This window comes from Candoia aspera, chromosome 7 (assembly GCF_035149785.1).
Source record: "Candoia aspera isolate rCanAsp1 chromosome 7, rCanAsp1.hap2, whole genome shotgun sequence".
NCBI lineage: Eukaryota > Metazoa > Chordata > Lepidosauria > Squamata > Boidae > Candoia > Candoia aspera.
In genome coordinates this window covers 23,971,195-23,995,390 of record NC_086159.1, presented here as the reverse complement: position 1 = coordinate 23,995,390, position 24,196 = coordinate 23,971,195, and the positions used below count along the sequence as shown (strand labels likewise).

At 39.0% G+C, this 24,196-nt stretch overlaps 1 protein-coding gene across 4 annotated transcripts; it reads right to left on the bottom strand.

The window, feature by feature from the left end:
• Nucleotides 1-974: 974 nt before the first annotated feature.
• On the bottom strand, nucleotides 975-24,159 carry TCP11L2 (t-complex 11 like 2). 4 transcript variants are annotated; one of them, XM_063309113.1, is made up of 13 exons: nucleotides 24,022-24,145; nucleotides 20,164-20,195; nucleotides 18,728-18,827; nucleotides 15,163-15,220; nucleotides 14,353-14,525; nucleotides 12,074-12,209; nucleotides 11,464-11,584; nucleotides 10,056-10,276; nucleotides 9,016-9,152; nucleotides 7,484-7,674; nucleotides 6,300-6,481; nucleotides 6,010-6,182; nucleotides 975-3,641 (listed from the first exon to the last, which is right to left on the bottom strand). In XM_063309113.1, exons 5-13 carry the CDS (start codon nucleotides 14,489-14,491, stop codon nucleotides 3,397-3,399), a joined length of 1,545 nt encoding a protein of 514 aa, XP_063165183.1. In that variant the 5' UTR covers nucleotides 14,492-14,525; nucleotides 15,163-15,220; nucleotides 18,728-18,827; nucleotides 20,164-20,195; nucleotides 24,022-24,145; the 3' UTR covers nucleotides 975-3,396. The 4 variants fall into 4 exon arrangements, with proteins under 4 accessions (XP_063165183.1, XP_063165184.1, XP_063165186.1 ...); XM_063309114.1 differs by lacking the exon at nucleotides 20,164-20,195 and having other exon boundaries at nucleotides 24,022-24,159; XM_063309116.1 differs by lacking the exon at nucleotides 15,163-15,220.
• Nucleotides 24,160-24,196: the final 37 nt, after the last annotated feature.

The window sequence follows — 24,196 nt, the reverse complement described above, 5'->3', positions numbered from 1 at the left end:
ACTTTTGAAATCATTAATTTTGTGTATGGATGGAGTGTGGTCAGTCAGACATCATTTTAAAGGGGTTGCAAGACTTCAGAGAATCAGAGAATCCTCAATTGTAGAGCAACAGCAGTATCTTTTTTATGTTTACACTTGGTTTTACATTAATATTTGCAGAGGCTTCCTTTTAACAGTATACCTTTGAAGAGAAATACGTAAATATAACTTCCATACAAATTCTTACAGTATGCAATCTGCAGTTGACTGATTTGCATGACTTATTTCTAGTTTTGGTCTCAGTGTGGTAACTTCAAGTTTATTTTTTACTTGTAAGATTTGTATTTTGCTTTTTCTCCAGGATCTTAGAACAGCTTATATACTACTCCATCTTCCATTTCCCTCCTCAGTAATAACCTTGTGAAATAGGTCTGACTGAGAGTGACTGGCTCAAGTCACCCATCAAGCTTCCATAACTGAACGGCTGCAACTGAATCTGAATCTCTGCAGTCCAAGTCCCCCTTTGTGTCCTTTATAGCCAAGTCTTTAACTGATCTGGTTGAGTGTATTATGTAGACAGTTTGTCTGATGGTATCAGGTGAGCCAAAACAAAACAAAACAAGAGGTTTAGCTTGAAATAGGCAGCTGGGCTTTGCATAATTAAGCAAATAGCCTAATCTGGAATATGCTATTATTTATGTGAACTGATTATGCCAGCTGCCATGTGATAAGCATCATCAATGCATCTTGACATGTTCCAGGTGCTGATTGAAACAGTAGATCTTATTTTAGTGGCTCTGATACAGCATACTTTTATTGCTACTTCACTTGTTCCCTCCCCGCTCCCCCCTCGCCACTAAAGATTGCTCTGTTACCCGTAGTTAGACTATCCATTAAAAACTTCCAAGAATCAGTGTAGGTCTAGCAACCATCTGTACTTCTGTCTTCATGTTTTTGTATTAGTACTTTAAAATGAGAGATAATCTCCACACACATTTTTTCAAATCAAACCAAATTTAATGAATACATATAATAAGACAAAAACCACTTAACAAACCAATTACGTACAATATCTCACTTTAGCCAAATGAAGTAAATATACTTCAATAATATTAGTTCAGTAGGTAACATGCAAGAGGAACAAATTTACTTAACTGAGCATTCTGAACATCAAAGAGGTTATGAAAATTAGTTGTGAGATGTTCAAAGACTGTTGAATAGACATGCCATGCTATATAAAATGCCCTTTTCAAGTCATTTATAAAAATCACACAATATCTTCTGCATGAACATTGTACAATAAATATAGGTTGGATTCATACTCTTCATTGCAATTAGTACCCACTGAAATAAATGGGACTTGTTCTGCTTAACTTGTTCCATTGTTTTCAATGGTATCCAGGTTAAACAAATGTGATCTGGATCTAATCCTCCAGGTAAATTAACAATTTGTGGAGACATACATTCCCCACTTGATCTCCCTGCATAATGTAGGGTGCTTAAGAACAGAACATGATTGCAGTAAGGGTTTTTTTTAATAGATGTTAACTTCACAACCTTATCAAGTCATATATAGGTCCAAAATATTTTACACTTTTTAAATTTCAAGGTTAAGAATTAGATAATTGCTTTGTCAGTATATGGCATGCGTTAGTAAAGTGTAGTCCTCCATTTGTTGAGCTACAGTTCTTAACAGCCTTAGCTAGTATGACCAACGTGTAGGATGCTGAAAGTCATAGTACAGCATCAGAGGGCCACACTTTATTCACCGTATATTGGATATTCACATATTCACTTCTTGATACAAGTCACTAGTATCAAAAAATATTGTGGCTCAATACATACTTCCTTTAGCCATACACATAATATTTTGATGGCTACCACGATCATCTCTCACTCTCTCTTCCCAAAAAAGCTAAAATTTATTTAGAAAAATGAGGTGGAATACTTTTCCTTTTACTTGGAAAACTAAAAAAACAAAATATTAAGAGCAAGGGAAGACTGGAACAAGGAGATCGCCTAAAAGACATTGAAAAAAACAGTGCCGTTTAAGAAAATTGCTTTGTAAAGCTGAAGTTGGCTGTCACAAGCACCTCTGGATTGCCAAACAAGCATTTATCACAAAAGGTTACCCTTTTGTTCAATCCCATATGGAATTGACACATGTATGAAAAAGGAAATTGTTCTCTTCTAAAATAGCCAAGCCATATATATATATATTCAATAGAGATTTTTTACAAAAGGAATATCAGCCTTCCCCAATCCAACATCTCCTTGATATTGTAGGGATTCCAACTCTCAAAATTCCTTGACATCAGGTTGATGAAGGCTGATGTACGCAGTTCTATTTCTGTACAAATAAAAACAGACATACAAATGTATCTGCAGTTCTTTTAAACATTGAGGTCCTTCTTGAAAGTCTTTATGACAGTCACTTCAGAAGCATCATATGGTAAGAAGGCTGCATATTATATCCAAAGTGATGACAATTCATTTTTATACAAAAGCAAATAAAATATCAACTGGAACTACTTAGTGACATAAATCTGCAAAAGTTGTTCCACTTAACAAGTTCAGCATTTGCTGCTTAATACCATATTCTTCTTAAAGCAGAAACTTTCTATTTTGAAATTCTGATTCATTCTGGTAGTCAAGGTAGGATTATATGCTCAATGTGTTTTAGCCCTTCAGTAAGTTTGAGAAAATAATAAATATAGCTTGTATATAATTCAGCAAGTTGTTAAGCAACTGAGTTAAAATAATCATGACTTCCCTTAAAAAAAAAAAGGAACTATTCCTCCAGGAGACATCCAAGGCTAAATTCTAAGCAACTGGCACTGGACTATTAAGAAGACTGCATACAGTAAGGGCTAAAAACAGGAAACAGTCTGGGACAAATTGGACACATGTTCTTCCCCACCGTTTCGCTTGAGAGAAGAGAGAAATGGGGGGGGGGGGCTTTCTTGAGCAATCCATTTGGAGTAAAGACAGAGGGCTAATGCCCTAACAATTATTTCAGATTAAATCTGAATTACACATTTTTACATTATTGCACCATAGTCATTAGCATAAGCATATTAAACATTTAAAAGATGTATATTACTGTGGGCATTTATCATACACATCTGAAATACTTCTGTAGGAAAAAAACATTTACAGTAAATAAGTGCAATGTGTTATAATTCATTGTTACAAACAGAATTAATCCTTTCAAAAGTTATACTTTTAAAATTTAGTAACTGCTTTAATTTGGAGGGAACTTTTGTTCATTTGAATATAATCTGTATAATATAGATACAATTCTCTCTGTCTCCCATTAACAGTCACCACTGCAAGCTATGAGTATTCAGAAGAAGAATGCAAATCACAATATAAATATTGTGAAAAGGAGGGAACAAAACAGAAGCTGGATGTATTTCAGTTGGTAGAAGGTGCAAGTTCTGCTTTGTTTGTTTCTGTCTCACTGAACAGAAGTTTTCGCAAGATACTTGCATAGAATGGTCCATAAACCTGTTTATTAAGGTTAACAGTGCTGGCATACTGTGATCCAATAGTCTCTATCTCTTTCTGAATCACACCAAGACCTCCAGGAACAGTAGGCATAGATTTCTGAAAGCATGGAGAAGCAAGCAAGCTTTTCATATATGCATGAATTCGTTTATCTGTAAAGGAAAACACACACAATTAGACATCCTGGCATTACTCAGGACAGCATTAACTTCCCACTATGAATGAAAACTGACCAACTGACATGTTGATTAACTGCAATGTATCCACACATCAAAAAAAGGCAGTATGGCTATACAGATGGCACCCTGATTGATACTCATGCATTAGATGTTGACATCTAATCCACAAAAGATTTGGCACGTAGACTGCAAAATGCATTGGAAAGCTACACAATTAAGGTTTTTTCCTTCAGAGAAGTCTACAATGCAGACAGGTCTACCTACACATTTATTTATTAAAAATGGGCTTTTGCAGCCTGCTGCAACCTTGTGAGCCTTGATGGTTACCATGTCACAGTAAAAACAACCAGATTAAATCAAAATTGCAAAAAACAAAGCAAAAGCCAAAGTAGGAAAAAATATGAAGAGGTGCAGCTGATGTTGCTGAAACACTCTTTGAAAAAGCTCTATTTTTAATAACTTCCTAAAAGCTATCAGGGAGGGGGCCAGTCTGATCTCATAGGGGAGCCCATTCAATATTATTAGCGCTGTTACGAACAAAAGTGCCCTGTTTGTTCATTTATTTATTAGATTTATACACCACCCATCTCACTGTATACATGACTCTAGGCGCCTTCCTTCTAGCTTCAACTCCCTGGACATTCCAGAAATGTGGGACAAGAACCCCTATGTGATCTAACAGGCTGGGCCAAATCTGCTTGGAAGAGGCAGTCCTGTCGGTATCCAGCTGCCATACCATGAAGGGCATTATGGGTAAACACCAGCACATTATGTTGCACACCGAATTGAAATGGTTACCAGTGCAGGTGCTGCAACACACGTGTAACATGCTCCCAACCCTGAGAACCAAGACACAGGCCACATCATTATGGACTAACTGTAATTTGTGGGTGAAAGGTGAAAGGTCCCCTATGCAAGCACCGAGTCATGTCTGACCCTTTGGGGGGGGTGCTTTCGCGACATTTTCTTGGCAGGCTATAGCGGGTTGGTTTGCCATTGCCCTCCCCAGTCGTCATCTTCCCCAGCAAGCTGGGTACTCATTTTACCAACCTCGGAAGGATGGAAGGCTGAGTCGACCTGAGCCGGCTACCCAGAGAATCCAGCTTCCGCTGGGATCAAACTCGGGTCGTGGGGAGAGTTTGGGTTGCAATGCTGCCACCTACCACTCTGCACCACACGAGGCTCATTTGTGGGTAACCCCATGTAAAGCACACTGCAGGAGTCCATACAGGTGGCAATAAGAGCATGAAGTATTGTTGCTAAGTCTTCCTGCATCAGGTAAGGGTACAATTGGCACACATGCTCTCCTGGCTTAAACGTTCATGCCTACCAGCACTGCCTCTCCATGTGAAAGGGAGAAGGGAATTACAGTTGCTTTAGGATTACTTTGATTTGAAGAGATCATGGCTGGTTTACAACTTTCTTTAAAACTTTAGATTTCAACTTGTTCTCTATTTGTAAAGAAACCGTCAAAAAGTTTTGTATAAAAGACATTTTAAGCCTGGCATGTATATGCAGATATACTTCCTGCACTGGGATTTGCACTACTAAAGGTAAAATCTGTTGATCTCTTAATCTTACATAGACATCCAAATAATTTTCTCATTAAAAATATGGAAGTAGTTTGCCACTACATTCTTCCAGAAATGAACTTCCAGTATCTCCAGCCAACATGTTCAGCGGATACAATACTGAGAGTTACAGTTTGGTAATACCTTAGAAGCCATAGATTCCCAATTCCTGTTCTGAATGCCTGAGCAAAGTCTCCCTGTCTCCAGTTACAGCTCTCTCTGCCAAAATTCACATATCATAACAAGTCATAATGTTGTTTGCTTGGTTTAGAGTAATTTGTTTAGCAAACTTAACTCTGTGATTTGTAAAACATGCAATGAACCCTCTCAGCTGTAGTTTATTCAACAGTTAAAACACAGTCACAAACTCTATGGTCAATTGCATGGGAAGAGCCTTCTGCACAAACCATTGTAAGCTGGTGAGGGAGGTCCATGCAGGTTTTAAATATGAGAGACAGAGCCAGCCGCCCTCCGGAACCTGCGCAAACAACAATGTTCAAACAACAATATGGCTAAAACTGGGTCATCGTTTAGTTAAGCTAGGATTTCTGGACTTCTTCATGCAACTGATAATCTAAAATCAGCAATGTACTATTGAAGCTAAGAAGTAGATGGCCCAATCTTCACAATGGGATCAAGGGGACACCTTTTTTTAAAAAAAAAAGATAAATTCAAAAGTAGGTAAGAGAATGCCTGGAAGGAGTCACAGCTACATTTAAAAATACATTTCATATTAAAGAAATTTGTCAATTAAGTAATTTATCACTAACCAATTAAGGTGATAACAGCATTGTCTTCCTCAACAATGTTGCAGAGCTGACCCATCAAATTTGCTTGAATTTCCTTATTTAATGGTTGAAAGCCTCTCTCTGTGAGTGATTCATTTATTGTACTACATGTCTGAATACCTATTGTGTTAAGAGCTTCTTTTAAATCAAAAGTCCTGCAAGAAATAGGGGAGGAAATTAGAAAGAAAACAGTTGGAATACAAAATGCTGTCACATAATGCTTTTGACTTTTTAAAAATTATTATTATTCAGTAATTCATGTGTTTACTTACTCCTTATGCATTCCTTCAAGCAAAACGAAAGAAATCTTTTTTTGTTTCTCAAGAAAGTCTGGAATACCCTCAATAACTACAGGGACCAAGTTGCTTGTTATGAGAGAAATACTTGCTACAATCTTCATCTGATTCAATTTCTTGGATAACTCTTGAAGGCGAGCTTCATCTGTCATTAGTGTCTGAAACAATTGGAACAGTGTAACATTTATGGGCAATCATCAAACAACTGACCACATTTAACATCAACATACATCTTTATAAGGACTCTAACTTTTTCAGGATAAAAATGTCTCCTGAGAAATGTAACTACCACCAGGATTTTCATTATATTCAAAAGTGCTGGTAATATAAATGCAAAATGTCTATGCTCCATTCTTTATAAACATTTCTTTATAAATATTTAAATTAAAATTAAATTCTGTTTACTTAAATCTCTAACAGCAAATAGAACCTACATAAGTACTGGTTAAAGCCCAAGGCTCATCTATTCCAGCTTTCCATGTCAAACGTTAACCAGTCAGGCTCATTCAGGAAGCTCTCAAATGTGGATAGAAGGGTACTACTCCTCTTTTGCTGTTGCTCCCCAATAATTGCTATTTAAGATAGTAAAATTTTGAGAGCCTGCAGATACTAAACAGACATTAAGACTAGCAGTTATAGATATCCTGAACTGCCATGACTTTGACAAGTCTCCTAAAACTATTGAAATTATGACTATTATCACATCTGATGAGGTCTGCAGAGTTAGGTGTTCTGATTAATTTCTACAGAAGTAAATAAGTAGTTTACCACAGAGTCAGGGGCTCCATTAGTAACTAATCACATCAAATACAAGGCATGAAGTTATAATGCAATGAAATATATAGCTGTCAAGATACCAGATCTCATTATTAATGGGCTTGAATGAGGTAGTTGCAAGTTTGTTCCTGGAAAAATCCTACCTGTGACACTATAGATGGTAATAACTATTAAACAGTTTACTGGCCTAGATTCATGCAACATGCTAATCTATAACATGAATTGTTTGTTTTTGGATTAGTGTGTTGTGCTTTATTCCATAAATCATGGTTAAGCCAATCATGATTTAAGAATAAATTGCTATCCGCTATGTATATCCACTATCCACTACAGGAAAAAGGAGAACAAACGTTTTAGAAGTCCTGATATAGGAAGCAAATTACCTCTGGGATTGCTTTTTTCTGGTAATCCCACTGTAACAGTTTCAGGTAGCTGTTTGTTAACACCACTGTAGGACTAAGGTTTGGTTTCGAGATCCCATTAGCACCAAGAGATGATGACATTTCACAGGAAATGGAAGATAATTCATCTTGTATTGATTCCCTTATCCATTCAGTTGTCAAGTCCAGGGCATCTGAACATTTGGAGACAAGAGAGATAAGAGAGACCAGGCCTGTACTGTCTGTTTTACAACGGCATGTACCCAGTTCAGTAAATAAGCTATGGAGGGGTATAACTCCAGGACCAAATCACCAAAAGGAAATAAAAGAGGTCAGTGTTGAAAACTAGAGAAAGTTTTTAAAAATTGACTAAGGTCACAACATGACAAAATGACATTATGATCATACATGAGCACACAATGTAGGAAACATCCATGGTAGAAGAAGAAACTGGCCATTTCAAGTTGTGTGCACTACCAGCACAAATTCTGCTCATAAGCATGACATGATCACAGTGCAGTATAGTGTGGGAAGGCAGGATCCTTGTCTGGAAGGAGGATCAGGTCTCTCTTCTCTCTTTTAATGGGAAACTGCCAAAAATAACGTATTATACACACACACACACAGTTTCAGCCATTAGAAGCCAATCTTATAAACAAAAAAGACATATTTAAAAAAAATAACCAAGGACAGAGATTATGCCCTTGAGAAACTTCTGACAAAGCCTCCTGTTTTACTTTAACAATTACAATTTGCACTCTTAAGCAAATCAAGAAACTTTTATGATACATTTGAAATGCATGGTAGGGGACTTAACCTAATTCACTCGTCATCTATCCAAGCAGTTATTTTCTAAACAAAGGCCATGGAAGAATGATTGCTTTCTGGATTTACAAACTAAAATTTCATTTCTGCTGTAATAGTGATGAATATGATGAATCAAGCAATCCAGCCAGTTATACTTTCATTAATAATCTTTAACAAACCATGACATAGCACGATACATGAACCAGTTCATAATCAGTCTTCTTAAATGTTACATCAAGAGTCTGTGCATTTCCATTTGCTTCTTAAGAACGTATGAACATTCTGTCTGCATGGGAAGCTTCCTATGCTTCTAACAAAGGCTTTACATGCAACAGAAGGTGAAGGAAGCAGCATCAGGCACCTCCCCTAATGATACGATGGGACACAGTAAAATAATATGATGGGGCTCAGCATTCTTTACAGTCAGCACAACCTGCATTCAGAATACCGGACCCCTTCATTAACTGCTTTGATCAGACAGGATGTATAACTTTCAAGCAGTGCTTGAGGGTCTTTTCAAAAGCTGAGTAAGCCTCCCAGACAGGAAAACATGTAAGCCCAAGCCCTTTTGCAAATCAAGGTTGTTTTACCAATAGGACTCAAAAAGTTTTAGAAGGATACTCCCCCACAATCTGTAGCAGTTCTTTGCTCAACTGCTTCAGATCTCATACAATTGCCTTTGTTGCCACTTCATTGACTATTCCCTTTTATGTAAGCAAAGAACATACTTGGAGTTTCTTCAAGTATATCTTGGAATTTTGATCTCTCATAGTCTACCAAGTTGCGCTGAAGGTGAGGTCTAAGGCTCTGAATGGTAAAATTAACCATATCCATTGTCATGAGATCCAGAACATGGAATATTTGTCTGAAAGAATAAGGAAATAACAAATCTGAAGTATGTTCAAACACTGTACTTGTATACTGTTAGTCATTCTCACAGTGTGAACATGATACACACCCTTATGATAATTTCCTAAGAGTTTACTTTTCACAAGAAACTATAACAGCCTTGAAGATTCAAAGATATGGCATGACACTGTAAAGTTACTTGGCAGAATCTGAGCTGTTTTGTAATCTTCCTGTAGTTATGTCTTTATATAACCTATAGCTACTGCAAACAGGAAGATAACAAGAAATGATAACCTAAATCAAATAGCAGTCCTGTTTGGCTTAACCAGTTGCCTATGGAAAACTGGTAGTGCAGGAGTCACACCTTGTGCTCTTAAGCAACTGGCTTTAAAAAGCATATTCCCTCCAAGATGGAATAAATACATCCATTGGGATTAATTAAAAAAAAGTGAGAGCTGTGTTGAACCTTAAGAAAATATAATAATAGGGTGCTCCTTTTATGAGCATGGAAGTGGCATGGAAGTGCATGCTTGCTTTTACAAAAGGCAGGGGATAGGGAAAGAGCAGAAAACTGAAAAAAAAATAGGCCGAATTCATAGTTTAAAGTGAGATTCAAGATGGTGATTGTACATGGAATGTTTTATTCCAGTGTTTCTCAACCTCAGCAGCTTTGAGATGTGTGGACTTCAATTCCCAGAATTCCTCAGCCAGCAATGGTTTAGTCAATGGTGGGTATTACTTATGTCTGACTATCCTTAACAGTAAAAGACAAAGGATGGGATGGGAGGACTCCAACAGGCATGTTACCTGGGAATTCTAAATGGCGTAGGACACCTGGAAGAAGCCATGTTTGGGGAAGACTGATTGAGATCATTCTTTTACCCACCACCTAGTGTTAAAAAGCAAATCACATACCAACCTCAGCAATGCTACAATATTCCCAGTGGCTTTTAACTGGTTGATATCATTATCCCTTACTGGAGCACACAGCTTTCCCATGGTGCTAATGACATAGTTTGCAAGACCCTGGATATCAACTGCATTGTGCTCAGCCTGCTGCCTTATGAGGTCCGTGTCAAGGACTTCACAAATTTGGTTGCGCATCCTGTTAGCCCCCGGGTTCAGGAAAGAAAGAAGGATCTGCAAGATTAAAATCACAAGGCAACTAAACTGTAGTTAATGGCCCATAATAGCAATGTGTGTTTCCTGTGGTCAAAGACACACACAGAGAACCAATCAATGTTATAAGTTAGAAGGAATTTCAGCAACTGTGGCTTTATGTTGCTCATGCCTAAATTCCCTCATCAAGGGCTATTATGAGTCCTGCCCACCTTGCCACCTGAGGTCACTCTCTATAAACGTTTCAATTCAAATGATTTGAATGCCATACCTAGATGCAAACAGGTACATGCTGTTCTATATCTACATTGTCTCACTTGAGAGTCTCGTTGGAGAAACTAAGTGGCCACAAAGCTAAAAAAGTGGTTTTGGTTCAGTTTGCTTTTTTTCAGCCTAATCTATCCCAGTCAGGGAAAACCATGAAGGCAATTTTGAACTGCCTGGAGGAAGAGCAAAATATAATGAAAAATTAATACATATGAGTACTACTAGCAGCTAGAGAGCCAGTCTGGTATAGTGGTTAAGGCCCCAGGCTAGAAACCAGGAGACTCTGAGTTCTAGTCCCTCCTTATGCACAAGGCAAGCTGGGTGACCTTGGACCAGTCACTCTCTCTCAGCCCTAGGAAGCAGGCAATGGCCAACCACTTCTAAAATCTTGCCAAGAAAACCGTAAGGACTTGTCCAGGGAGTTGCCAGGAGTCAAAAACTGACTCAAAGGCACACACAGACAACCACCTCCACTGCCCCCACCCCAAAACCCTAACAACAAGAACAGAATCCTAACAAACTGAAGAAGTGTGGGAAAAATCCAGACAGATAAACCCCAAAAGTTAAGGCAGGTCTGATCTGTGTCTCTTTGAATGGCTGCTTAATTCCTCAGTACTACGCATGCGTTTTCCCCCCTGGATAGAGGCCCCCTCTTGTTCGCCATCAGTACTCATGACACTTTTAGTCTAATTATAAAACTTTCCAGCAGCCTTCCCCAGCCTGGTGGCATCCCAGGTGTGCTCAACCTCAATTTCTCCACTCCCCCAACCATCATGGCCAGGACATCTGAGGAGTAGTCAGGCTATGGACAGCATGAGAGGCTGCACACTTCACATCTACAACTTTGATTTACAGAATGCCATTGTACTGGACCTGTTATGTGGCCGCTATCAACAAGACAACAACAAACTTAGCTTGAGAGAACAGGAGCAAAAACCCACCTCTTTAATTTCCTCAAACAGTTTGATTGCATGCTCATACTCAGGAGGATCTTCATTCAAATCTTCTTCCAAGCGATCCCAGAATGCTTGATGTACAATTTGTTTAATCCTTCCAGGCAAGCTATTGGGAGTGAGGTGGAAAGAGAGGGCAGCATATGCATTCAAAGAAAGAAAAGTGTTAAAACTGTTACAGAAGTCAAATCAAGTTCCTGCCTAGAGGAAAGAACCTATCATTTCATTATTGAAAGATCCTAACCACGGTGGCTTATAAACCAAGGTTCATGGGTCAATTTGTTTGTGAAATGAGCCATTACAGTTATAGAAGCCATGATTAAAGCTGTGTGATGGGTAATCTCAGCCAGTATTAACAGGAATTAACTCTGCACACTCGGGTTCTCCTCTGAGTAGCAATGTTTAAGTCTCATGGACTTGTGAGATTGAATCACAAGCTTAAACTGAAAACATACTTGCTTAGCTTGTTGAGTACACATTCTGCACCAAAAGAACATCTGAAAGGACCCCTGAAACTGTGCAAACCATATGTAAATGCTTGTTGATTTGTTTCAGAGCTGGCTCTCTTTTTCCCATCATTTTTACAACCCGAGCCTACCTGTTCTGCGGGTGCTCTATGCGTTCCAAATGGAAATTCTCATTTACAGCAATTTCATGAGCGAGAGTCAGGTTTGACAAATTCCTTGCCACTGCCATCATTTCATCAAATGTAACCATTTTGGGAGGGCTTGTTGCTGGAATCAAGAAATAAATTGCATGCCACATTGACTTGATGTGAAAACAGATCAATACTTTACATTTTTGAATGGGTTCTTCGTTTAGAGGTTTACTTAGAACTTGTCTTTTCACAAAATATGTACTTTTCTTTTCCAAATTCCAAGCAAGATTTACTCAGGATATGTTGCTATCTGAAATATGATTCAAAAAGTGCCCCTGTCACTCTTCCTGTAACAGGATGGCAGTGTCTATTCCTAAGGCAACATGCTAGCTTAGAAAGTTCAGGACAAATTAATTGAGTCCCCCCACCATCCCGCAGCTGGGTTCACATACCATACTAAGTCATACTGTGCTTTGTTCTGGTCTGTGGGCTCAAGCCATGATTTACGTATGAAATCAGCCAACTGTTCCTTATTCAGCAAGCCCTGGTTAATATGTGCTGCCCCAGAGACTTCCTCCTTTCAACTTGACCCCAGTGTTTCTCAACCTTGGCAGGTTTAAGATGTGTGGCCTTCAACTGCCAATTCTCAATGCTGGCTGGGGAATTCTGGGAGTTGAAGTCCACACATCTTAAATCCGCCACGGTTGAGAAACACTGCTCTATACAAAAGCTAATCAAACTGGCATTTGTGGTTTACTTTAACAGCAAAAATAGAACAGGAATGGTAACTTTACTTGAAGGAGGCAGATTAACATCATTGGTCCAAGGTGCTTTACACTGCACACAGAACTTTATCCAGAGTTGCCTCATTCTGTCTAATGGAAAGGCCAACTCAAATCTCTGGACATCAGAAATTGCTTGCCCATGGGAGCCAATTAATAAAATCTCTTTAAAATATGTATCTCAATATATCTGTATGAAACTGAATGCTTTCAATTTATTGACATGCTATTTGCTTCTATGGTTATAACAATTTTTCTATTTTCTTATTTCCCCCCACATACTCCACTGCAAGATATTTTATTATGGGAACCCAATACAGAAGGGTATTAATAAAATAAATGAATAAACACTAAGCAGAGGTGAAATAAAATGAGAAAACACACATCCTATCAAAAATAGTTTTTTGCACTGTGAAATGTTTTTGCACTGAACTGCATTTGCAGTACACCTATATGTTACAGAATATTGTGGACGTGTTTTAAGATGATCACTCAGTTCAGGCAGAGCGCAACTCAGGCTATTTTGCTATTTTATACTTTTTTGGCAAAATTTCAAAATGTATCCAAGGATATCGCTGGCATTTCTCTGCAGATGGGTAAGGTAAGACATTTTAATGGCAATCATAAACTGCTCTTCAGGGAAGTTCTTCGTGATCTCTACCAATGCCCAGCATCAATACATGGGCAACTGCTAGAATCCAGATCTGTGTTGCCAGCTGCTCCAGGCCTCTAGCCATCTGTTCACCACCATATTGGCCAGAGGTTAACAATAATCTCTGATGCCACTGTGCAATGGCATAGGTATAAAGGTAAAGGTAAAGGTTTCCCTTGACGTAAAGTCCAGTCGTGTCCGACTCTAGGGGGCGGTGCTCATCTCCGTTTCTAAGCCTTGGAGCCGGCGTTGTCCCTAAGGACCCGTCCGTGGTCATGTGGCCGGCATGACTCACGGAACGCCGTTACCTTCCCGCCGAAGCGGTACCAATTAATCTACTCACATTTGCATGTTTTCGAACTGCTTGGTGTGCAGGAGCTGGGACGAGCAACGGGAGCTCACCCCGCCGCGCGGTTTCGAACCGCCGACCTTCCGATCGGCAGCTCAGCGGTTTAACCCGCAGCGCCACCGCGTCCCTTATACCTGCTACAATTTTAACATTCTGGCAGTCTCTTTCACCCACAAGATTTTGTATGATTTCATGCAAGGTAACTGAAATCTTCTGAAATGCTGAGAGACTCAACTCCCACAGGAAAACACTTGAATTTTGCACAATTTGGGGAATTACGTTATTTGAGTGTTCTGAGGACACAATCCAGAAGTGTCAGAGACCCTTCGTTAGCCTCCTTTGACACGAATCCTACAAGTGTCCAAATTAGGCCAGAAGACAATAGTCTACCACTGTCCCCCTCAAAATGGAGGACCTGAATACCCAATTTGAAGTTAAGTATCACAGACCCTTTTGGCAATTCAAAGGAACATATCCCAGTATGCTTCTTGCTTACAGGCTGGGGAACTGGGCTTGCTTGAAGAATCACTGGTAAAACTCTGCCTTGAGTATTCAGAGTCACTTGATGAAGAAATTGCACTTTCTGAGGATCTTGAAGAATCACAGTCACTGCTCTGCTCATCACTGAAAGGCATTTTGGATCACTTCTGTGGATCCAGTATACAGAACCTGCCAAACAAATATTTAAAAAGGAGTTTACTTAAATCTGTTTGATACTGGTACAAGAGAGACTTCAACTGTTATCACTGGAGAGCATTAATACTGAATTTACTTGAAAGGAAGACTAATGTTTATTCCAAATAATCTACCTTTAAAATGGAAGGATATTCCTAGATTCACTGAGCATATGTGAGGCAGATGAGATTTTTTTCTCTGAGCTTCCTCTGGGGGATGGGGTCATCTTGCCTTTGGATAAATCTGATACACAAGTATTGCCATCTTAAATACAACTTATTTTATTGTACATTTCAAACTGAATCAGGCAATAACATTACTAAACATCTTTGGATTTTGTAACAAACTGGCTATGACAATGTACCAGATAGTGCTGAGACCTTAGGAAAAAGAATAAAATTAGACATGGAACCTGGAACACTTTATTCATAATCTCAGATTCTGTGGTTTGAAAACAACAATTCTTTATATGATTCAATTCTCCATGCTTGCCCAAATATGTTTAATTCTTATTACAGCCACTCCCAGCCCTAGTGACCCCCAGGTGTGGCCACTGGCCTAGTTGATGATTATGGAAAATGTGGTCTAATACAAGTAAATCACTGAACGTTAGTCAAAACTGTATACTAACCTGTGTAAGCAAGCACAGAATGGAGTTATCACAATTGTCTAGAGGTAGATGCAGTCCTCTTGAAAATTAAAAGACAGAGGTTATTTAATTTAACACTTAGAATTTAGCCAATACTTCAAAGGGTTCTCCACATGCATCATTTTATCAGTCTTTACAGCAATTGTATAACACAGGTTCATATTCTAACACAAAAGATAAAACCTAGAGTGGGCACTTGATGTCCATTGTTAAAAAATAAAAAACAATTTTTTAAGGCTATAATCCCATAGAATTTAGGACAGCATCTTATGGACCACTGGATTCCATGGAGACTGAGATGCTCTTCCTTACCAGAGCACTCAGGATTTTGTTAACTAACCTCTCCACAACTGAAGAAGTTCCATTTTTCACTGGAATTTCAAACAACACAGCCAGTGTACAAGGAGGCTCCTCCTTGGATACAGATTCCAGCAGCTACTATTAGAATCAGGCTAACAGAAGTGTCACTCCATTTTCTGAGACAAATGATCCTTACTCTATTCTTGTTAATAAAAAGATGCTGCAACAAAAGGAGAAGTGATCACTTTGATTTCTTGGAATATTCAATAACATTTAACCACAGTTAAATAACTGGCAGTCATCCAACTGATCAACTTAGAATATTTGACTAGCGAATTAAATAGTGTGCCAATTTAATGAATATGAAACCCATCACCAACTGAGGTCAGTGTGCTAAGAGAATTAAACCAGACATTTCCCAGTCCATATACTTTATCCATTATTATGCTAAATAAATAATATGGAAAACCCACAATCTGAGAAGCCATTACTAACATATAACATCTCTTGTAGTGAACCATTAATAATTCTCATGATTTAATGCAATGAAATACTTCCTGTGCCAAGGAAAAGCAACCATTTCCAGTGTCAGTCAGATAACTTAAAAATCCCACCAACTATCTCTAGGCACGTGTGCAGGACAGGAAATAAACATGATATCATCCAGTTTAAAACTCCAGATGGAACTTACATAGTCACAGTACAATTACTAAACTGCTTTGGCTATGAGTCAACACAATGTACTTCAGACAAGCATGAACCTCTTGTTTACAACATGAACATTTGCCAGCTGTCCCTCAGTTCCATAGGAATCTTCTGAATCATAACTGCCAATTAATTGTAGGGAAGGTACCCTCTTTGGGTACCTCAAGGATCACCTCCACAAATGGTGAAGGAGAGTATAGTATGCTGGCCTCCATTTCTCTTCTCAGGTATAAACTTAACATGTAAACACAAGGAGCGAATAGAGTAAAAACAGCTATCCTAACTTGGTGTCCTCAATATGCGTTATCATATAGGCAAGGAATTATTGAAATCAAAGGTTTTCTTACCAGGAGGGTAGCATTTTGGGAAAACGATGGACCAAAACATCATCACATGTAACAGGCATCTTTTATTTCAGAACTTTTTAATATCAAAAGTGTAAGTCACAACACAGCTGTTGTTTGTTTTAATGGTTCCATTTGAGGTCACCCAAAAATCTCTTTGTCCTCAAACATGCAAGGTACTTTACAGCAGCAGTGTAGTAGTTGCCCACTCTTGATCTGCAAGTGAAGTTCCTTGTTGCAGCTATAAAGAAACCTTGACGTTCACAGTAACGAAGACCCTAAAAACCTCATTTTATTCTTGGGCAGTTACAGGAAAGCTGATCGGACAAGGTGAAACAAAGGCCTTGTCTCAAAAGCAGCAAATACAAACTCTTCGGTCTGTATTTGACGAACAAGCTAGATTATGGTTTATCAGTGACAATGGCTGAGTTTATGCAGCTCACTAAGCCAAAACCAAACAAGCTACATCATGGTTTAGCTTGATGTATGAATGAAACCACAGTTTGAAGCTATACAGTCTAGGCACAATTTACCCAACTTATGAATGATAGACCCAGTGAACAGAACTGACATAATAATGATTCAACTACATACTTTAGAATTTTGTGTCTTGATCTCATATTGCACAGAGTATGCAAGAACATTAGTCACTGAGCCAGGCAATTAAAAAAGACTGTTCCTCGTTTGCACCGAGAATGACGACTGCAGAAAGAAATCTGGGTTACTTCCATTCCAACTTCATTGTTTCTTTCCTTCGATTCCCATCTGTGGTCTTTTTAAAGTAGCTAACAGGAATAGGCTTCCTTTTTGAGTACATTCTGGTCCTCAGTTTTTACCATACTGACATTTTACAAATGGACCTTCTTTCTGACTTTATATGTGATGTAGTAATAATCAAAGTGTACACTTTTCCATTTTTTCTGGGAAAGGTTTTAGGAAAATGATCATATATAAAATTGCTACAGAAAGTTGCAATTTAAAAATGCACATGTTAAAGAAAACTGATGTTTGTGCATACCGATATCAGAACTGGATGGGATGCACTGATGACCAAATACCACCTACCAGTATAAGCAGAAACAAGGATATGATTATTTCTGTCTGATTATTATTATTATCATCCATATGTCCAAATACTGATTTTCCTTGTATGCTTATTCAGAAGTAAGCAAGGATACCAGTTGCAAATACTTCTTGCCACTTGCTTACCCAGAATATGTAAACAAAGCATCAGGAAAAATATTTTTAATTTGTCCCTCAAGCTGCGTGCATCAGAAATTTACTAAAGTTAGTCAGACTCATTCACAACTCTTCCTGCTTCCTCTGCTTAAGCAAATAATAAACTCCTAAGGTTTCAATTGCAAATAGGAGACATTTGGCTAATGCTGTTAATTTACCATTTTTACTTATCAAATGAGTCTGCCCTTAACTGACTGTTAAAAGATCGTGTTTACAGCAACATGAGGAAGACAAATGCCTCCACTGATAAAACAATCATCAAATGAGCATGCTGAAAAGAACCAACTGCAGGGGGGAAAAAAACAATAATCAGATCATTAGGAGACTGGGAAGAATGTCATGAAGTTGTTTGTACAAAGTTTCTGACTTTCAGATATTTGGGGCCCAAGATTTTTCTGGGGTAATGTTTTGCTGCAGGACCACATGAAAAACATGGTGATCTCAGAAAATTAATGACAGTCAGTAGGTATGCAACTATATACATGGGACCAACCAGAAATAGACTGATAGAGTCCATGCACCACTGGACTGGGCAGGATTCTGGAGTGGATAAAGTTGCAGTCTGCACATTTTATGCTATCTTAGGGAGCTGGAAAGCTACTACAAATAACCTTACAGCAGAAGGCAATAAATAAAAGTAAATATGAAAGCTCTACATACTTCACTTGCTCAACCTGAAAAGCACATGGTAGTTCCAGCCTATCTGTCCTAAGAACAGCTACATAAGACAAATAAATCAGAACCTAAAATAGAACTTCAAGGCCTTATTGTCATTCTATTTTTCTGGTTGGAAAATAAGCATCACTAACTACACAGCATTAGAAAATTTTAGATGGTATTTAAATACTTAAAAGAAGCTTACTTAAAAATAGAAATACACGTATACATGTGACCTATAACACCCTGCTTACCATGTTTACTGCACTAGTTTTAGATTGCCTATCCTGGTTAGTCCTTACCTGCTCAAGAGTTGCTCCCAGTATGGGATTTGATGCAATTCATTGGCAGTTATGCTTTCAATATGTATACTGAAGATCATTTAAATAGTGCGTAGCAGATCTAGAGATTGAGACGCAGAAAAGAAGAAGAGATTAATGAGCAAAACAAATATAACTGTAGAGCATATTATCGATATAAGCATTGTGCCTATTTGGGGTAGAAGAAGCAAGCCAGAGATGGAATTTGCATGACAGTTTAGACTCTTCAACCCCATCACTTCCAACATTTACTGTACATAGTTGTGAAAACACCTACAATTTCATCAATACTAATTTTTCAGCAATATTTATTCCTGCACGAATATCTCCATGAGCATGAGTACATCAACTGCTTAAGCTGATGGAGTGATCTTTTGAAAATTTCATTTTACTCCTAAACCACCTGTAAATACCCCTACAGTGGCAGGGACAAACATAACTTTGACTCAAATATTTGTAGCTCAGGGTTGCACTGTGGAGTCCTTGGTGCTCTCTGAGCCTTGTTGTTTTCCTGCAGACGTTTCATTGCCAGACTAGGCAACATCTTCAGTGCGAAGGGGGAGTGGACCTTGCTCTCAGGCCCACTCCCTCTTCGCACTGAAGATGTTGCCTAGTCTGGCAATGAAACGTCTGCAAGAAAACAACAAGGCTCAGAGAGCACCAAGGACTCCATAACCTTGACTCATGCATGCACTGACCAAAATTCTAGTGTAAAGCCAATGGGATTATGGGAAGTCATACAAGGTATCAGTTGCATAACTCCCCTCAGAAATGTAGAAGATCCAGCAGTGGCAGCTTGCATTTACTTCCTTGGGAAAGAAAATGTTTAATTTTTCCCCAGGTTGGTGCTTCTAATAATTCCTAGCCAGCATCGCCCTTGCTGACAAGGAATTACATGAGATGAAATCTAACCCATCTACAGGACACCAGGGTAAGGCAAGGCTGGAGAATAAATACTTCTTTGGACAAGCAGAAAATGAAAACAGAAAAGTGGTTCACTTTACAGTAGTTTCTCATGGTAGGAATCAATCATTTAAGGAATGTGCAACCTTTCTTCTTGCACACAAGACAATCAGTGCTTCTTGCACACAAGACAATCAGTGCATCAATGACAGGACAAAACTTCACCTAGAAATTCTTGGATTGTGTGTCCTGATTCTCTTTTCATGAAGGCAAAAGGATTCCAGAACATACAGATACAGATAAATAAGGCAACGTGGCTCTTGAAACTCTATATGGCTTCAGCTTCAGTGGGAAAATTTACATGTTTGTGGGGGTGGGGGGATTAGCAGGTATCACAAGCACATCTTTTTGTTTTTATATCAGAAACACAGCAACCCCCATTCAAAGGGATTGCAATAATCACCTCCAATGTTGATCTCCAAATGAATGAATGGAAGATGAATAGGAAAAGTTACTGAATTATTTCTGTCTTGTATTAATTGTAGGGCTGTGGATAATTAAGTGCAATTATTATTTCAAATATCTTCAGAATTAACTTCTCTGAAAACTTACAAATGGGAAACAGTTTTTTTCCCCTATGAATTCTTTTGTTAGAAGCAAAACAGGTAATGTTGCAACAGGGGAGAAATCAGTTTGATTTCATCAGTGGTGTTTCAGTTGAGTAGATCTGTTTTTTGAGAAGCTATTTATTTGTTTGTTTATTTTTCAAATTTTGCTACTGCCCATCTCCCCCAAAGAGGGACTCTGGGCGGTTATTGCCCATATACCCTAATTTGATAACACTAGTGATGTCTGTAAATCAGACTCAGACCATTTAGTTTTTATGTGTAACGTCAGCATTAATCCAGGAGCAGGCGACCCCTTTTTCCCTCCTGCTGTGGGCTAAATTGAATCTTTGGAGAAGACAGACTTTTCTTCTTTCTCTCCCTCCATGCTACTGGGAAAGGGGCAGACAACTCTCCAGAGATCTGTCTAAATACTTGCAGAGTATTTAGGTATGTTCTGCATAGACTCTAGCATTATCTAATAGTTTAGATTCCATTACATAATTTTTACCAAGTGTTATGGGTGCTTTAATGACCTTTCAACCTATTGTTCTAGCCAACCCTTGCATTTGTACCAAGCTTCAGCTGTCTTAGTGTTTTCTTTAAGACAGCTACAAACATGACCTGGAAAATCTGTAACTGGACTCTCTCCTCCCCCCTCCATCTGCATTTTACACATATTCTTCCATTTAAAAGGGCAAATCATACTTTATGAAGTAGCAGCTCTGGAAGAGAGAATGTTTGAACTTCCCTCCCTCCAGAATATTGCTTTCTTCATTTAAGTTACTCTTTCAAAACTAAAATGAATTCCCCAAAGGGAAGAGAGGAAGTGTACCTCAGTTAAAATACAGTCCTTTACACATAGTCCTTGTTTAGCAACCATTCGCAGTTATAACGGTGATGAAAAGGTAATTATGTGACCAATCCTCATATTTACAACCTTTGCAGGTCTGTAGAGCAAAGGAAGCTGAAATAAGTTCTTAAATAGTTGCAGTTTCACTTGGTGACCACTTCACTTAACAACCAAGTTGCTGGTCACAATTGTGGTCACTAAATGAGGACTACCTGTAATAAGATGAAGATATGAGAGACAAAGGCTTGTGGAATTTACAGAACTCTTCAAAATGCAGAATCTCTCCCCTACCCCCAAGAAAATATTATTCATTTAATCCCTGAGTCCATATTTATTGCAGGTTTACTTCATGCAAGTTTTCTGCATGGAATTTTCTTTCCTGGTATTGAACAGTGGATTGCAATTCACTGTTTCCACCTCTGATTCACCTGCAATGAAGTGTTACAGTGTAATTTTCCTCCTACTACAAATGCCCCTGGACTTACAGGTCCACTCTGCCATTCCTTCAAAGTGAGTCATTCTTCTCTCCTTCATTCTTCTGTTATTGAAACATAATTCTCCTTTCCCAGATCACAGTGCAGGTGCTATCATTTCTGAGAATTTGTAGGATTTTTTTTTCTTATACCTGTTATTATTACTATTTTTATGCATTTCCCTTAGATTTTGGCATCTGCTCACAGAATCCATCAATCCATCCATCATCTCCATCCTGGATGATCTGTATCCTCTGTGTTTACTTTCAGATTAATTTTCTCTGCTTTGAATTCTGTGGCTGAGTTATCATCAGGTACAACTTAAATAAAAAAGTTCCTTTGGTTTTGCAACACAATGGAACCAAAAATTACCAGTTTTTCTTTTGTTTTGTTGCCCATTTAGAAGATGTGATTTATTACTTGATGTTTCAGACAAATTGTGTGTAAAGATCAAAAATATTCATCAGGATTTTTGTTTCAAATACAAGTTTGTTGCATTATGGTGTTGCTGCGGATACTCAGATCTGTGATTTTGATGTTTGGTTTTATGCAGAAAGCAATGATCAGTGTTTTGGCAATGATTTCAGCTGGATCGGATGTAAATAATCATGCAGATCCATGCCTTGAATCCAAGTGCACATACCATCATAGGGCTAAAAATGATTGGATCTGTTATTGTGGTAGCTCACTACATACTGACAAAGGTGTTCTATGACTTTAGAATGATTTCATGTGAATCCCACTTAAGAATCATGCAAAATCAAGATGATCTTTGCCTCAAATCCTATTTTTCTGCCATGTTGGAGCCAAAAATGGTCTGATCCATGATTGTTAAACTGTACTGAACTGACAGACATAATTTACTTCTTGATGATTTTATGTAGATTTTATGTAGGTTATATGAAATCAGGAAGAGCCATGCTTCAAATCCTTGTTTTAATACCACAGTGGGATCAAAAGGATCTATGACTGAGAAGCCTCATTGCATGCTGGCAAATGCATTCTGTGATTTGATGGTGGTTTCACATGATCTCATGTAAAAATCATGAGAATCTGTGCAGAAACAGAAATGGTGAGATCTGTGATTGTTATGGTGCATTCTGTGCTAATAAACATAACTTATGATTTGACAGTGATTTCATGTGGATCCCATGTAAAAATCGTAAGAAATCAGAATTTTTATTTCATTTAAAAGAGCCAACACCTGCCCTTTTCCTGTGCTATTAATTTAACTTTATTATTAAATTGTTTTTAAAACGCTTTTAGAAACATTTAATATTTTAAGCAACTTTCTGCTACTGGTCAAATTAGAAAAAAAAACACCCAACATTGTTAATGAAGATGATAATGATGATTTAAGTGCAAGAATGTTTGTAAACATCTGGAACTTGTGCTACCGGATCTAAGCTGCAGAAATCTAGACAACCACTAGATGGAAGTTTTGCTTTTTAATTTTCAATTGTGGTTGTAAGGAAATCGATTCAAAAAAATAATAAAATAGATGGCAACGCATATATACAGAACTCTTGCCCTTGGCTCCTATGCAGTGGTCATCCGGATTTTTCGGGTGCTCCCACCTTAGGCTTTATTTCCTTAACCCGAAATGTAATGGGTAGAGTAGGAGGCTGTACTAGCAATCAAGATGAAAGCTGCTGTATTCCTCTAATCCTCCACCGCTCGACAAGATTTACAACAGCTAATGAGTAACCCGCCGCCCCTCCTTGACGGCGAAAACAGCTCCTCCTCTTCCTCCTCGGTTCGACTGATCCCCTCCCCGCAGCTGTATTTTTGGCACCGGCCCAGAGGCGCGAGCGTCCTGGCACCCTCCGGTCCAAGCAAAGCCAGCGTTTCCAAGGAAAGCTTTCAAACACCAGATGGCTTCTCTCCGCTCCTTCTCTGCGCGATCTCGGCCACGGATTCTTTCTATAAACGCCGCCGGATCTTTAACTGCACCCGAGAAGTTATGGTGAGGGAGGGTCGTTAAAAAGTGTTTCCACAAGGACAACATGATTAGGGTTGCCAACGTCGGATCCCGCCCCCCAAGAGGGAATTACTGCTAGCCTCCCCCGCTCAGCTTGGCCGCACTGCAAAAACGCGCTTTGTGGTTGAGAGGCGAGAGGAGTCGCCTTGAGACCGAGACCCCCCCTGCCCTGCGTTGTTTAACCAGTCGGCTAAATAAGCCAACATGGGCTGAACTCGACAACACGCTAAGCCATTAACCATCGTTTGCAAATCAGAACTGCAGAGTCAAACAGGGGCTTCACTTCATGTCAGGATCCAGCCAGAATGACCCCCCCCGCCCGCCTTCTCCCGAGTGCAGGCGAGCCTCAGAGGCTCCCCGGGCAATCCAAGATTCGTCGGTAGGGATCTCGGGGTTGGGGAAGATGCGGAGCGCTTCTTTCTTGAGAGGAAGAAGAAGAGGGCGAATCAAGATCCACTCACCGCAAGAGACTCTTCCAAGCAGAGGAATCCCCCGTTCCCCCCGTTTTCGCTTGGGCTGCTCCTCAGCTGTTCTCACTCGGACTTTAACTCTCCATCCGCCTCCCCCGTTTGGTTATACATAGTCCTTGGCTGTCTATTAGCAGCTGCCTAGTCGCTCCCACTTCTCTGTGGAGAG